We start from the raw sequence: 21,174 nt of genomic DNA, 5'->3' as shown, positions 1-21,174 counted from the left end.
TAAAAGAAAATGAAGACAAGCATGCCACATATGGTTTTGTAGATAAATTATTGTAGAAGAGAATGGTAAACAGTTTGCCCGTGCATTTTCTCTGAAAGCATAAATGACCGTGATTCTGGGGAAAGACGGAGTTCATGTACAAAATGTAATTCGGAGTTAGATGCCTTGTGTTATTTTTAAACAATGGGGTACAAACAAGTGCCTGTGTTTACCACCACATCGAAGAATCTGGGGCCCGTTTTACAAAAGAACTTACGACTAAGACCAAAATTTAATTCTGCTCATAACTTTCTAATTTACACTAAACTTAAAATGGTTTTAATCTTTTTAAAAGGAGTGTTGAAAGATTTTTTTACGCTAGCAAATTTGAACAGAATCATTAATTTTGCAAAATTTTACAATGAACTTAATTTTTGGTCTTAGTCGTAAGTTCTTTTGTAAAACGGGGCCCTGACTCTTTTAAGAGCGATACATATTTAAAACACTAGAATCAGCTAGTAATCACGTGCATTATTTTATAACAAAAATAATCATCAATACAACACCGTTTTCAATTAACTTACATGTCTGTAGAGCATACAAAACAAAACACAACCATAGTGGTGAACTTTATATATATAATACAAGTAACCCCTTCTAAAGATAATAGATATAAAAACAAGAGGCCCATGGGCCACAACGCTCACCTGAGTCAATATGACCCTGCTGTTATTCGTCAGCAGATTTCTTCTCCTATATATTCATATGTAAAGCTTTGATCGCCTGTTCTAGGCATACCCTACCCCCAGGTGCCATGTTTTGAATGAAATTGAATATAAACCTTCTGAGGATGCTTCTATATTCATATAACTAAACATGGTTTTGCTGTTCTTTAAAATTGAATTTTAAAGATGTCAGTCACCCTACCCGGGGGGGGGGGGGGGTCTTGATTTGAACAAACTTGAATGTACACTACCTGAGGATGTTTCCATATCAATATGACTAATCATGGCTTTGTTGTTCTTGAGAAGAAGATTTTTAAAGATATTTCCTACATATGTTCTTTTGTAAAACTTGATTCCCCATTATGGCCCCACCCTACTACTGGAGGATGCCTTGAACAAATTTGAATCTACAATACTTGGGGATGCTTCCATATCAATATGACTAATCATGGCTTTCGTGTTCTTGAAAAGATATTTAAAGATTTTCCCTATATATTCCTATGTAAAACTTTGATCCCCCATTGTGGCCCCACCCAGGGTCATGATTTGAACAAACTTGAATCTACACTACCTACCTGAGGATGATTCCATATCAATATGACTAATTGTGGCTTTGTTGTTCTTGAGAAGAAGATTTTTAAAGATTTTTTTTCTATATATTCCTATGTAAAACTTTGATCCCCAATTGTAGCCCCACCCTACCCCCGGGGGTCATGAATTGAATAAACTTGAATCTACACTACCTGAGGATGATTCCATATCAATATGACTAATTGTGGCTTTGTTGTTTTTGAGAAGAAGATTTCTAAAACAAATTCCTATATATTCCTATGTAAAACTTTGATCCCCCATTGTGGCCCCACCCTACCCCCGGGCATGATTTGAACAAATTTGAATCTACACTATGTAATGAAGGTTTCACATTAGTTTCAACTTTTCTGGCCCAATGGTTCTTGAGAAGAAGATTTTTAAAAGATGACACTAAATTTTCACAAATTCTTAATTATCTCCCCTTGGAAAAGGACGTGGCCCTTCATTTGAACAAACTTGAACCCCCTTCACCCAAGGATGCTTTGTGGCAAGTTTGGTTTAAATTGGCTCAGTGGTTCTGGAGAAGAAGTGGAAAATGTGAAAAGTTTACAGACAGACGGACAGACAGCTAGACAGACAGACAGACAGACAGACAGACAGACGGACTACAGACAAAATGTGATCAGAAAAGCTCACTTGAGCTTTCAGCTCACGTGAGCAAAAAATTATCAATTTATTTTTCCATGTTGGAGATTGTGGCAGTATCTAACATTGTAGCATCAGTTCTCCGCATATAATTATGTTAGGTGTCTTGCATATATTTTCGAACAAAGTATAATTTCCTTTTTGTTGCTTTTTGAATTTTTTTAAACTCAAGTTTCTGGTGAACCGTAACAAGTCACCAAAGTCACCATCGGCGTAGTGGTTAAAATGTTTCGTTCTAGTGTCGCGGAGTAACGTCGCGGTTCGAATTCTACTGTGGGACAGCATGTACGTTCTGATGAGACCGTATGAACTATTAGAACGAGCTCTTAGGGAGAGTGTGGAAACCGACACGCAATTTGCTTATCAATTGACTTGCACGGTCTTGAACCTTGAATTCTTGGTCGAGGTTGTTTGGTTAGTTTGAAAAGGTATTGTAAAATATTTCAATGACCTAGTATACTCAGTAACGTAATGTTTTACCTTTAATTTAGTATAAAAATGTATATTGAAAGGACAGCCCCCCCCCCACTTTTCATCCTCCAATGTTTATGTAGGCCTATTTATTTATTTTTCTTGTTTAAAAATTTCGACCTTTTTTTCTTGTCAAAAGGATTCTACGACCCCCTCCTTTTTTTTTTGCTTGTAAAAGATTTTTCAGGCAAGTTGTCAAGTTTTTATCCCCCCCCCCCTCAAATCGATACTGCGTTTCTGATACTTTAGAATACTTTTAGTTTTGTGTCACACGTAATAATTTATTAGAATTCTCAACAGTCTCTTTTCAATTAAAACAATTGAAGAAAATAGTAATACTAACGCTCAACTATATGATAAATAACATTAAAGACACAATGGTTCATTAAACTCTCTCTCTCTCTCTCTCTCTAGTGTGTGTTTTTACATGTGTGTACCTAACCTATTCTTGTAAATAAAATAAAACTATTTTATCCAGCTGACTGTTACTTCCGTACTTTAACCCAGAATGCTGTCTTTTTCATGAAGAATTGGCCAGACAGTTTAGGAAACAAGGTCTTTGGCTTATCACGATAGAAGGACGACACGATACAAATCATATTTAAGCGTATTCTAGGTATAATCTTTGTTGTTAATGATAGTAACCATGAGGATTTATCAGATCATTGCAGTCGTAGCTTTTGCAGGTTTGTATATTGACTGATGCAAGATTTTTCCAATGCTTTATAAGTACTGTAGATTCTTGATTTTACTTGAAATATTTAAATGGTTTCGTAGAAGTCAAATTGCTGGAATATTTCTCACTAGTGCACTGTTGACAAAGAATTTTTACCCGTATTTAAGAACTATATTATTTCATTTTTTGGAGGAATAAATTTCTATTGCCAAAACTTACCAAAACAAGGTAATTATATCTAATTCGTATATTTGAAAGTTGATACGCTTCATTGATATTTTTCCTTTTGTTTCAGGGTTGGCAATCGCCAGTGTGAGGTAACACCTTATCCCAATCTTATATTGTACTTCTCTCTCTCTCTCTATATATATATATGCCCTCTGAAAAAGTGTTATATGTTCTATCTATCATATATTTAAAATATTCCAGTAATATGTAAGCTTACATGTGTTTTGTTTTTGCATTTCAAAAATATACCGGTATATATTAAAAGAATGTTTGCTAAAATATGTACCTCTTTCATCAGAATTAAAAAGAACCAATTTTAGGTCCTTTTAAACTTATAAAGTCAAGAAATGTTTAATACATGAATGGTACCTCAATATTTCTCAGTATATTTAAATATAATCAGATTAATTAATATTTTAATTGTTTTTTTCGTTTTGATCTGTAATTTAAGTCTTTTATTTTCAAGCCCGTCCGATACTTGATATTGGTTTTCGAACAGATCTTTGATGACGTAATCTGTATTGAAAGTGCAGAATAACTAGAAGATATTCAATGTTTTGTATTTGGATATAAAATGTATTTCACGATTGGGACAGGATTTTTTTAAAAATATATTTTCACGAAAGTGACGACAGTCATTACTAAATTCATAAATCGTTAAACAGCTAGGGATGTAACTAGAACCTCCAAGTCTAGAAGGTCATGATGCTATTTTCAACAGGACAAAGCCCGGCTCCCTGCTTTAGACATTATATTGGTACTTACTCGCTATTTTTAACATGCCCAGTAGACATCTTCATTTGTCTAGCCAAAGAGCAAAAGTGAAAAGTGAATATCATTTTTGTTAAAACATCCAAATAAAAAGACAGAATTGATTTTCTTTCTAGTGATAGAGTAAAACATTTTTTGGCTGTTATAAGTGGATCGCTTTCATGCCTAGTAAAACTCTTTACACACTCGATACTAACAGTTGTCCTCATGATTAATTTTAATGACAGAAATCTCGCCCTTCTCTCAAAAAACTATCACTTTTTCCGTATTAAATTTTACATCACCAGCTTTTGATGTTTTTTTTTCCACTGTTTATCGTAATAAATCATATTTCGTTAGATGACCAACCAATATATATATATATATATATATATATATATATATATATATATATATATATATATATATATATATATATATATATATATATGATGTTAGATTTAAGATTTCTTTTCTTTGCAGCATTAGAATGAGGTTTACCTTGATTTCAAGAAGTATATGACTCGGTTTATGAAAAATTATGAAAAAGATTAAAAGTATGAATAATGAATAATAAAAAATGGGCAACAGAAGCTAGAATTTAAAAAAAATAACATAAACAAAAGCAATAAAAACATCAAATACAAAATAGTATAAACCAAGTCAATGTTAAACCATTACTTTGATTTACTTTTTTGAACAAAGTAAACGACAGCAGGCCAGCCAATGTACAACAGATGCTGATTGCACATCATGCGCAAGCAACCAGGTTGCTGCTTGTCACCATGGACACTGCACATGTCATCACGATAGCGGACATCACCCGTAAGTTGTAATTTCAAAATGTACAGCGATTTTAGCCAAGATTTGATTCCAACATATTTTTATGAACATTTTAGTTAACATTTCTCAACCAAGTCAGCATTTATCCTATTAAAAGTTCATGATTTTTTCTCAGTATTAACCAATAAATGTTTCTATGGGTATTTTCTTTTTGATTACAATGCATGAAGGCTATTAAATGCAGGAAAGTGCACACATACACTCACCCTCACACACAAATTAATCACAAAGAATAAAATAGAGTAAAATCCTTTTTTATCTTATCTTATGGATATATTCTTCTGTGTTTGGGTTCGTTCACCATCATTGTAGAATTTTATAAATATATATTTGTAAAAATTTTATGAATATAGAATTATATATATACAATGTATATATATATATATATATATATATATATATATATATATATATTTATGCAACAGATTGCAAATATTTAACATGAGGTGTAGCTATATGAGTTCTGAAAGTATGCAAAACATGAATAAAAGGCATTTGTTCATCGTTATTCTAAAGTTGTATCATATTTCTCTAATTTATATTTTAGGGAAAACAATCAGGCATACTTTATTTGTCTGATTTGTCGAAAGATGCTATTTTAAGTTTATTTGAGAATATTCAACTTATAAAAACATTTTTCTCATAATCAACAATTGTCTAATAATATTAAATTCGTTTGATCCCATCTCTGATGTTTTGGAGGTTCGTGTTTGCTCTGCACCTATTTTGTAAAGTTTAATGGACTTCTGAGCTTGAATACTGTTCGTTATCTCCATATATTTCATTGAAAAAATGTGTACAAAGTTTGTTCCCAATCCGATGTGAAGAGATTTTGTTTGAATAAGACATCGCCCTCAAGACATCATAGTTAATCAAAGAAAAGTAATATAAGATTGTTGCAAGGCCCTAATGGCCAGTTTCTGGGTTGCCATCTTTGAAAATGTGCATTCCGTCTTCACAATAATTCTGTCTGTTACATAGCTTATATTCTCAATGCATTGTCATTACAAATTAATTATTTAAAATTTTTCATTTTACCTTATAATTATTTTGCGATAGAAAAAGACAAGTAGCCTCATGCACAACCGCTGCTGACTGTACCTGTGCTGATAACCAGGTTGCTGCCTGTCACCATGGACACTGTTCATGTCACCATGATAGTGGTCATCACCCGTAAGTTCCAACTTCAATTGTACAGCCATTTTAGCCAAGATTTGATTCCAACATATTTGCATAAACAGTTTATTTTACATTTCTAAACTTATTATTTTTATAAGTTAAAATGTATGTTTTTCCTCATTATTAATCATAATGAAATATGAAGGTAACGATCAGTATTCAATCTCGAAAGTCCAATAAAACGATACAAATTTGGAGCAGAGCAACCACGGACCTCAAAATTTAGAGGTGGGATCAGGTGCCATGGAGGAGTGAGCATCCCCTGCCGACCGGTCACACCCGCCGCGTGCTCCTTGTCATGATCGGGAAACAAAAACCGGAAAAATCCGCAGACAGTTTAGTGTATAAATAATGGCCTAACAATTAGTATGAAAAACGTCAGTCAGCATTTGACTCAATAATAGGTTGTATGTGTTGACAAGGTCATTGCATTGAATCGACCGAAAAACTTGCGAAAAGTTGACTTCAAACGAGTCTGTTGATACCCTTGTTTCGTCAACTTGTTTGTCAATAGCTTGTCCCGTTTTAGATATTGTTCATACGTAGAGCATGCTCTTGCGTATCGAATCAACTGAGAGACATAAACTCCATATGCAGGTGATAAGGGTATATTGCTACATAAGTAAGGGAAGTTAACGATTGAAAAGTTAAAGTCATCACGTTTATCATACATCTTTGTTGTTAGGTTACCATTAACGTCTTTTTCTAGTAAAATATCTAAATATGAAACAGATATGTCAGAATCTGTGGTATCTTGTAATTCAAGCTCACGGGATATATATCAAATATGAATGGAAGTAACTAAAACGAATTTTACTGAAGTTTAATATCATTTTGTTTCAGTGTACAACAAATGCTGACTACACGTGCTACATTTGAAAATTTCATGTTGATTTTTCAGACGTGCACTTTGTCATAATGGTCACCAGTGCACATGTCCTGACGGACAGACAGGTGTTTGTAACTCAAATGGACACTGTGATTGTGGACACAACGGGTGAGATTAGAAATTTGTTTTAAATAACTGATATTTAAGGTAGATGGTAAATTAGTGCACAATTGATGATTGATTATGGTTAATTAATGGGTAACTCATAATTTTGAAATGAAGTGAAGGCCTTTAGGCACTTCGTATTTGTTGCACACTTAAGATTTCTAATACCATTGGCATTTCAAATATCCCAACATGACGTGTAGCTATATGAATTCTGAAAGTGTGCAAAACATGAACAAAAGTCATTCGTTCCTGATTAATTTAATATTGTATCATATACTTTTGGGGAAAAAAAATCAGACACACTTTATATGCTTGATTTGTCAATAGATGCTATGTTAAGATGATTCGAGATATTCAGATTATAATGAACGTTTGAGGTCACATGAGTCACTCAGGTGACGTACACGTATTACTCTCTGTTTTATTTTCAGCTTCTTCTCATAAACCGCTGAACCAATTACAATCGATTTTGGTGTAGAGCATCTACATGGGGGGTGGGGGGGGGGTGGGGTGGTGGTGGGGGGGATTAGCGGAATTCTTAAAAATCTTCTTCTCTTATTAATGGACAGCAAACACTAAAACTGTTGGCATGATTTTAACAAACAATTAGTCCTTTATCAAAATTGTGAAATTCATTGCTCCAGGGTCATGAGTTCTGGAGTAAGGGTGGGGCTCTATTGATCATGCAAAGAAAATGCATTGATTCTTTGAAAATCCTCTTCTCTACTCCTGTATGATTAACATACAAACAAAGTGTGTGGTAATGATTTGCATGGGTGCATCTTCAAAAATTATTCCAATCATGACACCTGGGTCAGGGGTTCTGGTGTTAGGGTGGGGCTCTATTGATTATATAAAGATTAAATCCACTAATTCTTCGAAAATCCTCTTTTCTGCTCTTGGGTACTCAGCAAACAAAGTAAGTGCACGGTAATGAGCAAGGATGCCTCTTCCAAAATTATTATGGCCCCCGGATAAAGAGTTGGGTTGCTTAAGGAGGGGAGGGCGCTCTATTGATTATATTTTGAAATGTATTGAATTAAAAACGTTTTGTTTGTTTCTAGGTATTAAGTTCATATTTATAATGAGCAAAGATGTCTCTTTTAAAATTGTGAAATTCATGACCTCTGGATACAGGTTTTTTTGTGTTAGGGCGGGGCTTTATTGATTTGATAGAAACTAAGTTTATAGTTATGATAACCAATGATGCGTCTTTTAAAATTGTTATATTCATGACCCCATTGTCAGGGGTTCTGGTATTAGGACGGGGCTCTATTGATTATATAATAAAAGTTTGTTCACAAAAGGATTTTTCCCGTAATAATCGGGGCTTGTATAAGAATGGATTATTTGAAATCTATCATAGATCAGAATAATTTAAAATCTTGAAGTACTTAAACAAATTGTGGTTTTAAAAAAGAACCACAGAGAAATTCATTTATATGCATATCATGTCTTCTAACTGAGGAAGACCTCTTTCAGCAAATCAGAAAGCAAGGTGTTGAAAAAGTATAAGGACGTGATCTTTCACTGTAAACAGAATGTGTGGCAGATTATATGATGATTTACATTTACCTATACATAATCATTTCAATAAAATGTTAAAGAGATTTCGTTTGAATATATAAAACATGGCCGTTAATACATCAAGGTTTATCAAATAAAAGTATTTAAAAAATTAGTTTTCTACTAAAAATAGAAAATGTGGAAGAAATGAGAAAGAGCTTGTTGCAATGCTCTAATGACCAGATTGCTAGGTTGCCAGCATTGATACTGGTTATCATCACAATAATTCTCTCTTTAACCCATCTTATTTGATCAATGTATTTACAAATTATTTATTTTTTAATTTAACATTAAATTATTATATAGGAAAAGACAAGTAGCCTCTTGCACAACCGCTGCTGACTGTACATGTGCTGATAACCAGGTTGCTGCCTGTCACCATGGACACTGTTCATGCCACCATGATAGTGGTCATCACCCGTAAGTCATATTCATCGATCAAATACTTTAAAGTTTGAATTCACTCGTAAATATCAGTGAAGTGTAGGTAGTCAACTTAATAAAAAAAAAGAAAGTTTGGAAAGGTAATTTGCCTTAAAGAGATTCATTTAAAGGTTTAAAAATATTATTTATAAAATTTAGATTATCATTTTTGAATAACATCACAGCACATGGATGTTGAATCTAAATCACATGCTAAAATTCCATTTTTTTTTTTTGAGAAAGTATACGACAGGCCAGTAATATGTGAATAAACATTTTAGTATCAGTTGAGATTCCAGTGTAATGTACTACTTTCGTTACATGTAATTGTCTCATGCATTCATACAGAGGGCGAACTTTTCAACCAATAAGAAAGCAAGTAATAAAAATTATTTAATTTTTTTTTTCATTTTACCTTATTATTATTTTTGTGATAGGAAAAGACAAGTAGCATCATGCACAACCGCTGCTGACTGTACATGTGCTGATAACCAGGTTGCTGCCTGTCACCATGGACACTGTTCATGTCACCATGATGGTGGTCATCATCCGTAAGCTATTATCATTCGTCAAAAATTTCGTAGATTTTAAGCACTTTGTGGATAGTAAGTTAGGCAATTTTTAAAATTCAAGTCGAAAGAAGTTTTGCCACCAAGACAGACATTAAATAGTTTATAAAAAGCCATTTACAAAGTTTTGAGGATTATTTGCAAATAATTAAGCAACATATCATCAAAAGATTTCGATTTATTTCGTCAATAAAGAAAACGCCAGTAGGCGGACTGCACATGTGCCATGCCAGCAACCAGGTTGCTGCTTGTCACAATGGATGCTGCACACCCGTACATAATAAGTGTAATTATTTTAGAACGAAATTTAATTCCAGTTAATGTTCTACATTACAATATTTCGTGTTGATTTTTCAGACGTGCTCTTTGCCATAATGGCCACCAATGCACATGCCCTGACGGACAGACGGGTGTATGTAATTCAAATGGACACTGTGACTGTGGAAACAACGGGTGAGATTAGATTCCGAAATATGTGTCACAGATTACTATTTGTAATGGATATGGTTATAGCAAGCGCAGCGAGCGGTGCGAAGCGGCGCTCGACTGCGAGCTCTAACGACAATGCCTGGGCGAAGAGAAAAGTCGGACAACTGCACATTCATTCAATAGAATTTTTTCCGCAGTAATTCTGGACCCACAATGCATTGCTTGTTGTTCTCGCTGCTAACTTCGTTTTACGTGATAAGAACAACTAAAAATTCATAAAAAAAAAAATAAACTCACCTTAATTTAATGGATATTGCATACAGATGGTATATTAAATTAAGGTACTTAGACACAGATTTGAAGTTAATATTTACTCAAATTTTCTGTATAATTTCATGACTTATATGTTGCTATAGCATTTCATATGAAAATTTGATAAAAATCTTATTTTATCTGGAAGTTATTGAAACTTTGAATTTCTGTACGCGTTTGATATTTCCTTGCACTTTCACAAATTTTAACTTTATCCTTATTACTTTAGAAAAGTAACAATTTTGTTGTTTATTAATGAAAAATATTAAAACTATAATGCAGAAATTTCAGAGTAGAAATGTAGAAAGCAAAATTCTCTCACCAGTATTGTCAGTCCGTGCTCAGTGGTGTGTGCAGAGTTTAACAATTGAACACACCCGGTGAAACGAAAACAGTAACAACAACAGAGCTCGTGCCCTGTTTACAAAAACAGTTTACGTTTCACGGGTGTATTCGATTTGTTAAACTCTGTACACAACGAAACAACACTGAGCACGGGCTGACAATGCTTAAGTGAGTGGGTTTTGCTTTTGCACATTTTTACTTAGAATTTTCTGGATTATAGATGTAATATCATTCATTAATACACAACAAAATTGCTACTTTTCTTAAGTATTAAGGATAAAGTTAAAAATTGCGAAAGTGCAAGGATGTGTTAATCAAACATCTCCCGAAATTCGTAGTTTCAATAATTTCCAGATTAAATAAGTTTTTGATTTTTTTTCGTGTGAAATGCTATAGCAACATATAAGTTGTGATATTATACAGACAATCTGTGTCTAAGCAGCTTTAACCGTTCTTTGTCAAATTTTTTTTTGCATTTTTCAAACTTCGTTTTCATGGAAATGCAGCAATATACGACGTCGTGTGACCTCACAGTCTAGACGTTCCAAATGTCTCGTGCGGTTTGAAGAGGCGGATTTTAAAATGAAGTGAACAATGCGCTCGCCCCAACGGTCGCACCGTCAACATATTAAATTCTTTTTTAAAAAAATAATTAAGTGAATTTAAAAAAAGAGAATCAAAATGATAAGTCTGTTGCAATGTTCAAAGACCTAATTGCTGATCTGATAACATGGATACTGTGTATGCCATCATCACAACAATTCTCTTTTTTACCTGTTTCAAAATTCTCAGTTTAATATCCTTACAAATTACTAAAACTTTACTATGTTACTAAATATTTTTCTGATAGGAAAAGACAAGTAGCCTCATGCACAACCGCTGCTGACTGTACATGTGCTGATAACCAGGTTGCTGCCTGTCACCATGGACACTGTTCATGCCACCATGATAGTGGTCATCACCCGTAAGTCATATTCATCGATCAAATACTTTAAAGTTTGAATTCACTCGTAAATATCAGTGAAGTGTAGGTAGTCAATTTAATTTAAAAAAGTTGGGAAAGGTATTTTGTCATAAAGAGATTCATTTAAAGGTTTAAAAATATTATTTATAAAATTTAGATTATCATTTTTGAATAACATCACAGCACATGGGTGTTGAATCTAAATCACATGCTAAAATTCCATTATTTTTTTTTTACAAAGTTTACGACAGGCCAGTAATATGTGAATAAACATTTTAGTATCAGTTGAGATTCCAGTGTAATGTACTACTTTCGTTACATGTAATTGTCTCATGCATTCATACAGAGGGCCATCTTTTCGACCAATAAGAAAGCAAGTAATAAAATTATTTAATTTTTTTTTATTTTACCTTATAATTATTCTTGTGATAGAAGACAAGTAGCTTCATGCACAACCGCTGCTGACTGTACATGTGCTGATAACCAGGTTGCTGCCTGTCACCATGGACACTGTTCATGCCACCATGATAGTGGTCATCACCCGTAAGACATTATCATTCATCAAGTTCTTTGTAGGTTTTAACCAACTTATTTGTAGTTTAGGCAAGCAATTTTAAAAACTAATATCAGATATTTTTACGCGAAGACATATTTTTTAAGGTTATTAAAATGCCTTTTACAAAATGATAACGAACCTTTTTTGTAAAATTTAAAAGCAATTCGGTCATTAAAGCTTATTTTTTCATTCATTTTCTTAATAAAGAAAACGCCAACAGGCTAGCCAATGTACAACTGATGCTGATTGTACATCATGCGCCAGCAACCAGGTTGCTGCTTGTCACCATGGACACTGCACATGTCATCATGACAGCGGTCATCATCCGTACGTAATAAGTGAATAATTTCTGTTGTTCTGATTCCAGTGTAATGAACTTCTTTTGAAAATTTAGTGTTGATTTTTCAGACGTGCTCTTTGTCATAATGGCCACCAGTGCACATGTCCTGACGGACAGACAGGTGTTTGTAACTCAAATGGACACTGCGACTGTGGAAACAACGGGTAAGAGTAGAATCTGAAATTTATGTTATTGATAACTGATTTAGAGTTAAGAGAAATGGTGATTTATTAATTGTTAAGCATACAGTAGAACAGACGTGATTTAAATTCTGATATTTTATGTTAAGAGCACACCTCAACCTAGCTAAGGTACAACTTATGATAACTTAATATATGAGCCAGCAGTAACTTATATTCCTTTATTAAATGTTAATAGAAACGAGGTCAATTATTGCTGACATAGTACTTTAATTTCATCTGATCATACGATTGTGGTTCAGGATCAAGTTGATGACTTGTTTGAAATCGAATGATTATATCTGTTGGAAAATTTGTTCTATTTCTGGGTTCAATAAAGTTACTTAGTTCACTTGGCAATAATAGAGACAGAGACATGAGATAATTATTCAAGGCCACCATGGTCACTCATTGAACGGATTGCAAATATACCAAAATGCGGTGTAGCTATATAAGGTATGTAGAAGTGCATTAGGTGAAAAAAAGGTATTTCTTCCTTACTTTGTAAAACTGGTTCCATATGGGTTTTTTTTTTTACTTTAAACATTTGTTAAAAAACTACTCATTGTCAACATTATGGTAAATAAAGATCTTCTCTTTGCGAAAAAAAAAAAAAAAAAGAAGGAAAAAACATTTTTATCGATAATATGAAATCCTGGATCTGGACCGGACTTTGGTGCATTTGAATGGATTTTAAAGCTTGAATACTGCTCGTTATCTCCATATTTCTTCTAACAACAAACTGATGAATATTTTAAAATGTACCACACAGAAATTCGTTAATTATGCGTATCATGTCTTCATACAGATGACAGACCTTTCAACAAAAAAGAAAGCAAGTAATAAAAAAAATGATTTTATTTTCATTTTAATCTTACAATTATTTTATGATAGAAAAAGACAAGTAGCATCATGCACAACCGCTGCAGACTGTACATGTGCTGATAACCAGGTAGCTGCCTGTCACCATGGTCACTGTTCATGTCACCATGATAGTGGTCATCATCCGTAAGTCATAATCACTGATCAAATACTTTGTTGATTTTAAGGAACTTATTTTAGGTTAGGCAAGCAATTTTAAAAACAAGGAAAGGTATTTGTACAAAATTTTAAAAGGTTATAAAATGTCTTTTATCAAATCATAACGATCCCTTGAGTAACATTAAGAACAATTCACATCAAAGCTAATTCAGTATTATTTTGTTTTATTCATTTTGTTTGTAACGAAAAGTGAACAGGCTAGCCAATATAAAACTTATGCTAATTACACAACATGTGCAAGCAACCAGGTTGCTGCTGTCACCATGGACACTGCACATGTCATCATGATAATAGTCATCATATGTATAGTCATTTTCGAATCAGTTCTGATTCCAATGTAATGGACTACTTTTGAAATTTTGTGTTGATTTTTCAGACGTGCTCTTTGTCATAATGGCCACCAGTGCCCATGTCCTGACGGACAGACAGGTGTTTGTAACTCAAATGGACACTGTGACTGTGGACACAACGGGTGAGAGTAGAATCTGATTTATTTAATAGATATCTGATTTGCAATTAAGAGAAATGGTGATTTCATATTAATTGTTTTACGAGAACAACAGAGCAGACGCGATTTAAGTTCTGATATTTTGTGTTAAGAGGACACCCCATCCTAGCCAAGGTACAACTAATGATGAATTAATATATGAGCCAGTAGAAACTTATATTCCTTCATGAAATGTTAGTAGAGAGGGGGTCGATTGTTGCTGACATACTGTATACAGGCTTATTTCCGCCCTTTCACATCTGCAAACAATTTTACCCCTTTTTGAATTCGCTAAGACACAGTTTTGTTCAAGATATAATACCGTTTTCTTTGATTTCAGGTCGAAGTTCCTAGATTACTTGTGACTGTCTATTTTGTAAACAATGAACTTGTCATCTGACAAATTCTTACTACGATACCAGTTTTCTATTTTCCCCCTTAATTCTCGTAACAAAGAAAGTAGTGTTTTAAATAGGAGAAAGGCCTCAAATTGTCCATTCTGTGAGAGAAAAAACTAGTAGTATTCTAGGACACATACGACCCTCGATTTGTTCTTTTTCTCACAGAATGTACAGTTTGAGGCCTTTTCTATGCTTAATTTATTTATTTGGTAAAAAAAAAATCATTAATTGCCAACAATATGAGAAAAGAGATCCACTCTAAGGAAACAAAACATTTTTTATCGATAACTTGAAATCCTGTATCTGGACAGGAGTTTAGTGCATCTAACATCAAATTGATAAATATTTACAATTATTCCACAAAGAAATTCGTTTTTTATGCGTATCATGTCTTCATTCAGAGGACAGACTTCAACCAATGAGTTAGCAAGTAATTAAATATTATGCAGAGATCATTGACAGCAAAAGATTTGTATAAATAGATTATTTCATTATAAACCAAGATCATGCAGTATTGAAGCACTCAAATATAAAAGATTAAGGGATTAAGGGATTTCGTTTGAAAAATTATAACCTCAAGACATCGAAGTAATTCATACAAGGAATTTCTTAGAAAAACAGAAGCAAAATGATCTGCAAAAGCAAAAGTCTGTTGCAATGCACAACCAGTTGTTAACGTGGATACAGTGGTGTGCCTTCATCACAACAATTATTTCTTTTACCTAAGCCAAAAATTCCAGTGTTTTGTCCTTACAAATTATATATTTTTAATGTTTTTCATTTTACCTTATTATTATTTTGCGATAGAAAAAGACAAGTAGCCTCATGCACAACCGCTGCTGACTGTACCTGTGCTGATAACCAGGTTGCTGCCTGTCACCATGGACACTGTTCATGTCACCATGATGGTGGTCACCATCCGTAAGCCATTATTAAGTATCAAATTCTTTTGAGATTTCAAACAATTTTTGTGATGGGTAGCTATGCAATTTTTGAAATTAAAGGAAATTAGAATTGCAACAAAGTTATATACTATTATTGAAAAGTTGACTGTTGAATCATTATTGTTCGGGGGGCATTGTTTGTTGATTTAATTCTTGGGCCCCCGTACTCAAGAATTTACATCTCACAAACAAATTTTCTCGAAATAACAATTCATTCAGTCTTCTGTAAATACGGAGTAACCACACAACCATGTCCCCCAAAACCAATAAAAAGTTTATTGCCTATGAACGTTGACCCCCCTCCCGAATTAAAATAATTCCTCCGTAGAAGATGTCATTTACAAAATTGGTAGGGTTATTTGCAAATAACACAGAAGCAAATGAGTAATGAAAGCTGATCGATTTTTAAAATTTTCTTGTAAATGAAGAAAACGACAACAGACTAGTCAATGTACAACAGATGCTGATTGCACATCATGCGCAAGCAACCAGGTTGCTGCTTGTCACCATGGACACTGCACATGCCATCATGATAGCGGTCATCATCCGTACGTAACGATAGTCAATGTCGAATCAGTTCTGATTCCAATGCAATGTACTAATGTACATGTACTAATGTTGTTAATTTGTGTTGTATTCAGACGTGCTCTTTGTCATAATGGCCACCAGTGCACATGTCCTGACGGACAGACAGGTGTTTGTAACTCAAATGGACACTGTGACTGTGGACACAACGGGTAAGATTAGATTTTGAAGTATGTTTACATATAACAATTTATAAGGAATCTTTTAAATGTTTATTAAGTGGGACGAAGAAAAGAGAATCAAAATCATAGGTTTATTGCAATATTCAAGGACTTGATTTCTGAGCTGATGGATGCTGTGTCTGCTATCATCACGGCTATTATTTCTTCTACCTATTTCGGTTCAAAATTAACAGTTTATTTCCTTACAAATTACTTAAATTTTCTATTTTACTAAATATTTTTTGGATAGGAAAAGACAAGTAGCCTCATGCACAACCGCTGCTGACTGTACATGTGCTGATAATCAGGTTGCTGCCTGTCACCATGGACACTGTTCATGTCACCATGATGGTGGTCATCATCCGTAAGCCATATCCATTAGTCAAATACTTTAAAGTTTGAATACACTCCCTTAAAATAAAAGTTGGGAAAGGTGTTGTCACAAAGGCAACAATGAAAACGTTTAAAAAATGTTAGTTGTAATATTGAAATGATCTTTTTTGAATGAGTTAACAGCAATTGGGTGTTAAAACTAAATTATATGTTTAAATTTCTTTAGTATATCAGCAAAGTAAATGACAACACGAAAGTATAATAACTAGTGTATAGTCGTTTTAAGAACCAGTTTTGATTCCAATGTATTACTTTTAGTAATTGGTGTTGATTTTTCAGACGTGCACTTTGTCATAATGGCCACCAGTGCACATGTCCTGACGGACAGACAGGAGTTTGTAACTCAAATGGACACTGTGATTGTGGACACAACGGGTGAGATTAGACTCTGAAGTATGTGTTGCAGATAAATCGAATGAAAAATATATGGTTATGATAACTCTAGTCGGTCTAATGAATGATATAATAGTTTTGAGTAAAGAGGACTGTTCATGCCACCACGATGGCGGCCATCATCCGTAAGCCAAATTAATTAAATTTTTCAATTCATTCAATTAAGTACATTTACAGGTAGGCAATTTTAAAATTAAAGTCAAAAGAGGTATTTACACAAAGACAAAATTGTAATGACATTTAAGAATAACTTCGCAGGAAACAATGATGAAATTTGATCGTGTTATTTTTAATTAATAAAGAAAACGTCAGACTACCTCTTGTGTAACAACTGACGACTGCACATGCACTGGAGATCATGAAGTGGCCAGTTGTGAAAACGGAATGTGCCACTGTCACCATGATCCCCACCACGACAACGGAAACCACAACCCACCCCATCATCCGTGAGTCCCTTTTTTTCACTAACATTCTTTAATATATCTTAAAATTCTACACTTCACCCTGAGTTCCTTTCATTCATTTTTTGCATCTTTTCCATATGTTAACAATGTGTGTGAAATATAAATAGGAAAATTAGTAAATGCACTACAAGGTATTTACAACCTATCATAGAGTGGTATGTCTGACATATTATATATCAATTGTTGGGCCATTTTTACACTGACTTTGACTAGGGATTACTCCCTTACCCTTATCAATACAGAGGGCTCACGGTGGGTGTGATCAGTTGACAGGGGATGCGTAATCCTCCTTGGCACACTATCCTACCTCTGGTGTTTCCAGGGGTCTCTTTAGTCCTAACAAAAATTCGTATTCTTTACAGGTTTATGAAATCCTTTACCTTTCTTGATATTCACGTTTTTCATTCAGAGATTTCTAAAATGCCATTTATAATTATCTATGAATATCTTAGCTGTAAATCAGTGATGAAAGCTAAATGTATTGCTTAAATTGAAAGAGGAAAGCGCCAGACTACCTCCTGCACAACATCTGATAATTGAAAGACGTCACAGTAAACATTCGACTTAATGACAGATTGTATTTGTAAACTAGGTCATTGTATCGACCATAGAATTTGCGAAATGTTGATTTGAAACGAGATTGCTGATATCCTCAACTGATTGACATCAACTTATGTGTCAATAGCCTGCCTCGTTTTAGAAATTGTTCGTACAAGAACATGCTCTTGCGTATCGTACCAAATGGGAGACATGAACTCCATATACAGGTGGTATATTGCTACATAAATACTGTATACAGGGAAATATTCGCTCTCGTTTTATTAATGCCCCTTTCGCCCTACTAACAGCTGGGGAAATTTGAAACGAGGTGATTTCAAAGAACACAATACAATTTGTAAACAGATCTGTGACTGGGCGAATTTAAAACGGGGCAATGTTGTTTGCAAGTGTGAAAGGGCGAAAATAACACGGGACGAAAACAACCCTGTGTACAGTAAGGAAAATTGACGATAGAAAATTCGAAATAATCACGTTTATTATAAAGTTGTCAGCTTGCCATCAATGTCTCTAGTTAAATGTCCAAGATGTGTCAGAATGTGGTGTCTTTTATTTCTTGTTCATTGGAATATTTTGAATCAGGAATGAAACTGTATATTATTATCTGATAAAATGTCGTCGATATTTCTAAATGTGGAATTGAGTGCCACAACAAGAGACTTCTTCTTTTCATGTAGAAGTTTTTTAAAATAAATTCTGCTTCCTCTGATTACAACACCAGGTCTGCCAATAACGAGAGCAATTAGTACCCAACGAATTTCAAAAGATTTATATTCAAATGTTTCTAAAAATGCCATTTATCAAATTGTAATTATCTTTAAAGAAAAGCTAAGTGATGAAAGCTAAATTTGTTATTTAATTGAAAGAGGAAAACGCCAGACTACCTCTTGCGTAACAACTGACGACTGCACATGCACAGGAGATCATGAAGTGGCCAGTTGTGACAACGGTATGTGCCACTGTCACCACGATGGTCACCATGACAACGGAAATCACAACCCACCACATCATCCGTGAGTCACGTTTTTTTTTCTCACAAATGAATGTCAGTATCCTTTTCACTAAATCTTAAAATTCTTTAACTCCTGAGTTCTCGTAATCCTAGCTTTACACCTAATCTCACCATTCTGTACATCATAATCTTAGTATCATTTACACTGTATTAAACAATCCTGAGTCTCATTCCGAATTCTGTTTCATTTTTAAAATTTTATCTTTAGCAAATTTATATTTATCACACGACACCAGTGATCTTTCAATACTGTTAACGTCCTATATATATTTCGTTGCAAATTCTCAATGTTGCTGAAATTTTATCTTAGCACAACTCTTTCAGTTAAATTTTAAATACATGTGTATATGAATAATCTCTCACATTTTGAAAATATTTCCGAATGAACTTCCTGGTGGTCTTACTCCATCATGCTAAATGAAGTTAAAAAAAAAACTAAAAATAATGTAATGAATCACGGTCTTGATATATATCATGTGTAGACGATTCTTGATTCCATTTAAATTCAATATAGAGAAGCCTTGTTTTGCGTGACTGTATTCGTAAGGCAATAGCACTGTATCCTCAAAATTGATACATTTTTTCAGTACCGGAAAAAGAGAAAAAGAACAATGTACATCCCCTGCTGACTGCACATGCGCCGAAAACCAAGTTGCTGAATGTCATAATGGCCATTGCGCTTGTCATCATGACAGCGGCCATCACCCCTAAGTATGTTATTTTATTTGATACATTTGCTATTTTATAAATTGATATTTATTGTAAATTGTAAACAATGGTTTTACTATCACTTTTATTGTATATATATTTTTCTTTATTTTGTAGATGAGAGAAGCCTGTTTTGGATTTTTTTTTTTATGTTTCTGTGTTCTTTTTTAGGTTTTCCTACATTTGATACAACATTGAAAGTTGATGAACTGTACTCTTAGCAATATTTCAAATAAATTATCAGAAATATTGTACACAAACTATATTTTACAAAATAATTGTAAATTAGTATCTTGGCAGAGTTGATGAATGTCAACCTCTGATGATCGCCAGATCATCTCCATATGAGGGAAAAATTCTCGAGAGGGAGGTTAAACAACAAACAAATATTGAAGTAAATTTCGTATAATTGCTTATTATCAAGCAGTTTTTCTTCCAGAAAATATTTAGCACAAACTTGAACATTTTATTTTTACACCAAAGATATGTATCTGTCCAAGACATTACTGACAAAAAATATTCCTTGTTCAAAGATCCGCCCTATGTTTCAACAAGGAAAAATGTGAAGAAAAAGGCACATTTTTGTCTTATTTTGATTGGGTTGCAATTAATAGTATAATTTCTGACGTCATTTACAACTAGTGTGTGAATATAAATGAGATGAATCTATTGAAAATATCTTTCATATAAACTCTTTATCTACAAAATAAAATTCAATTTAACATAGCTGTATCACGTTAAAAATGTTGAACATAAGGGTGCACAAATTGACTCTTAATATACCTAGTTCTTTAGAAATTGACTAGCTTAAGTTTGGGTTCCTTTAAGAAAGAAGGAAAGAAAGATGTATAGATAGATAGATACGAGGGTTGTCCCAGAAAAACGCGAGCTTTTTGAATATTTCAGAAACTATTCGACCAAAACTAATAATTTGTTGCACGTTGTTGGAAATTGATATTTTCGCTTATTTGACAAAATGTTTTAGGCTTGTGCTGTCATAAGTATATAAAACAGCATTTAAAGGGTGTTAAATATCGGTGGTCGGCGCACGGCAATTGTTTGACTCTTAAAAGTAGCATTGTCAATGAAGCTTTCTTTATTACCAAGCTATACGTAAATATAATGTCACAAAATTTACCTCCATAAATACTCTTTGATCTGGTGTACTCGTGTATAAAAATTCATCAAGTTGACATCATTAATGACAAATATATGACGTTATATACCAAAACACTTTTAATTAGATATTGTCAAAAATGG

The 21,174-nt window shown here is 33.6% G+C and overlaps 1 protein-coding gene and 1 long non-coding RNA gene across 2 annotated transcripts in view; both read left to right on the top strand.

Moving 5' to 3' along the window:
• The window catches only part of LOC133197017 (angiotensin-converting enzyme-like), a 35,023-nt gene extending 15,812 nt beyond the window's left edge, over positions 1-19,211 (top strand). The window contains exons 14-25 of the mRNA XM_061332860.1: positions 8,957-9,070; positions 9,511-9,624; positions 10,000-10,095; positions 11,579-11,692; positions 12,125-12,235; positions 12,657-12,752; positions 15,504-15,617; positions 16,282-16,377; positions 16,637-16,750; positions 17,059-17,154; positions 17,475-17,618; positions 19,061-19,211. Of these exons, the coding sequence (XP_061188844.1) occupies positions 8,957-9,070; positions 9,511-9,624; positions 10,000-10,095; positions 11,579-11,692; positions 12,125-12,235; positions 12,657-12,752; positions 15,504-15,617; positions 16,282-16,377; positions 16,637-16,750; positions 17,059-17,154; positions 17,475-17,618; positions 19,061-19,211 (1,360 nt within the window). The remainder of the gene's footprint in view (positions 1-8,956; positions 9,071-9,510; positions 9,625-9,999; positions 10,096-11,578; positions 11,693-12,124; positions 12,236-12,656; positions 12,753-15,503; positions 15,618-16,281; positions 16,378-16,636; positions 16,751-17,058; positions 17,155-17,474; positions 17,619-19,060) is intronic.
• LOC133190467 (uncharacterized) lies at positions 6,002-9,070 on the top strand. The gene is made up of 3 exons (XR_009721592.1): positions 6,002-6,081; positions 6,989-7,084; positions 8,957-9,070. It is a non-coding gene; the product is annotated as an uncharacterized LOC133190467 (long non-coding RNA).
• Positions 19,212-21,174: the final 1,963 nt, after the last annotated feature.

The sequence above is a fragment of the Saccostrea echinata genome, unplaced genomic scaffold (genome assembly GCF_033153115.1).
Source record: "Saccostrea echinata isolate AGI-Se365-2 ecotype Australia unplaced genomic scaffold, CSIRO_AGI_Sech_v1 ptg000001l, whole genome shotgun sequence".
In the NCBI taxonomy this organism is placed as follows: domain Eukaryota; kingdom Metazoa; phylum Mollusca; class Bivalvia; order Ostreida; family Ostreidae; genus Saccostrea; species Saccostrea echinata.
The sequence above is the reverse complement of the archived record's forward strand: the minus strand, read 5'-3'. Positions and strand labels throughout refer to the sequence as shown.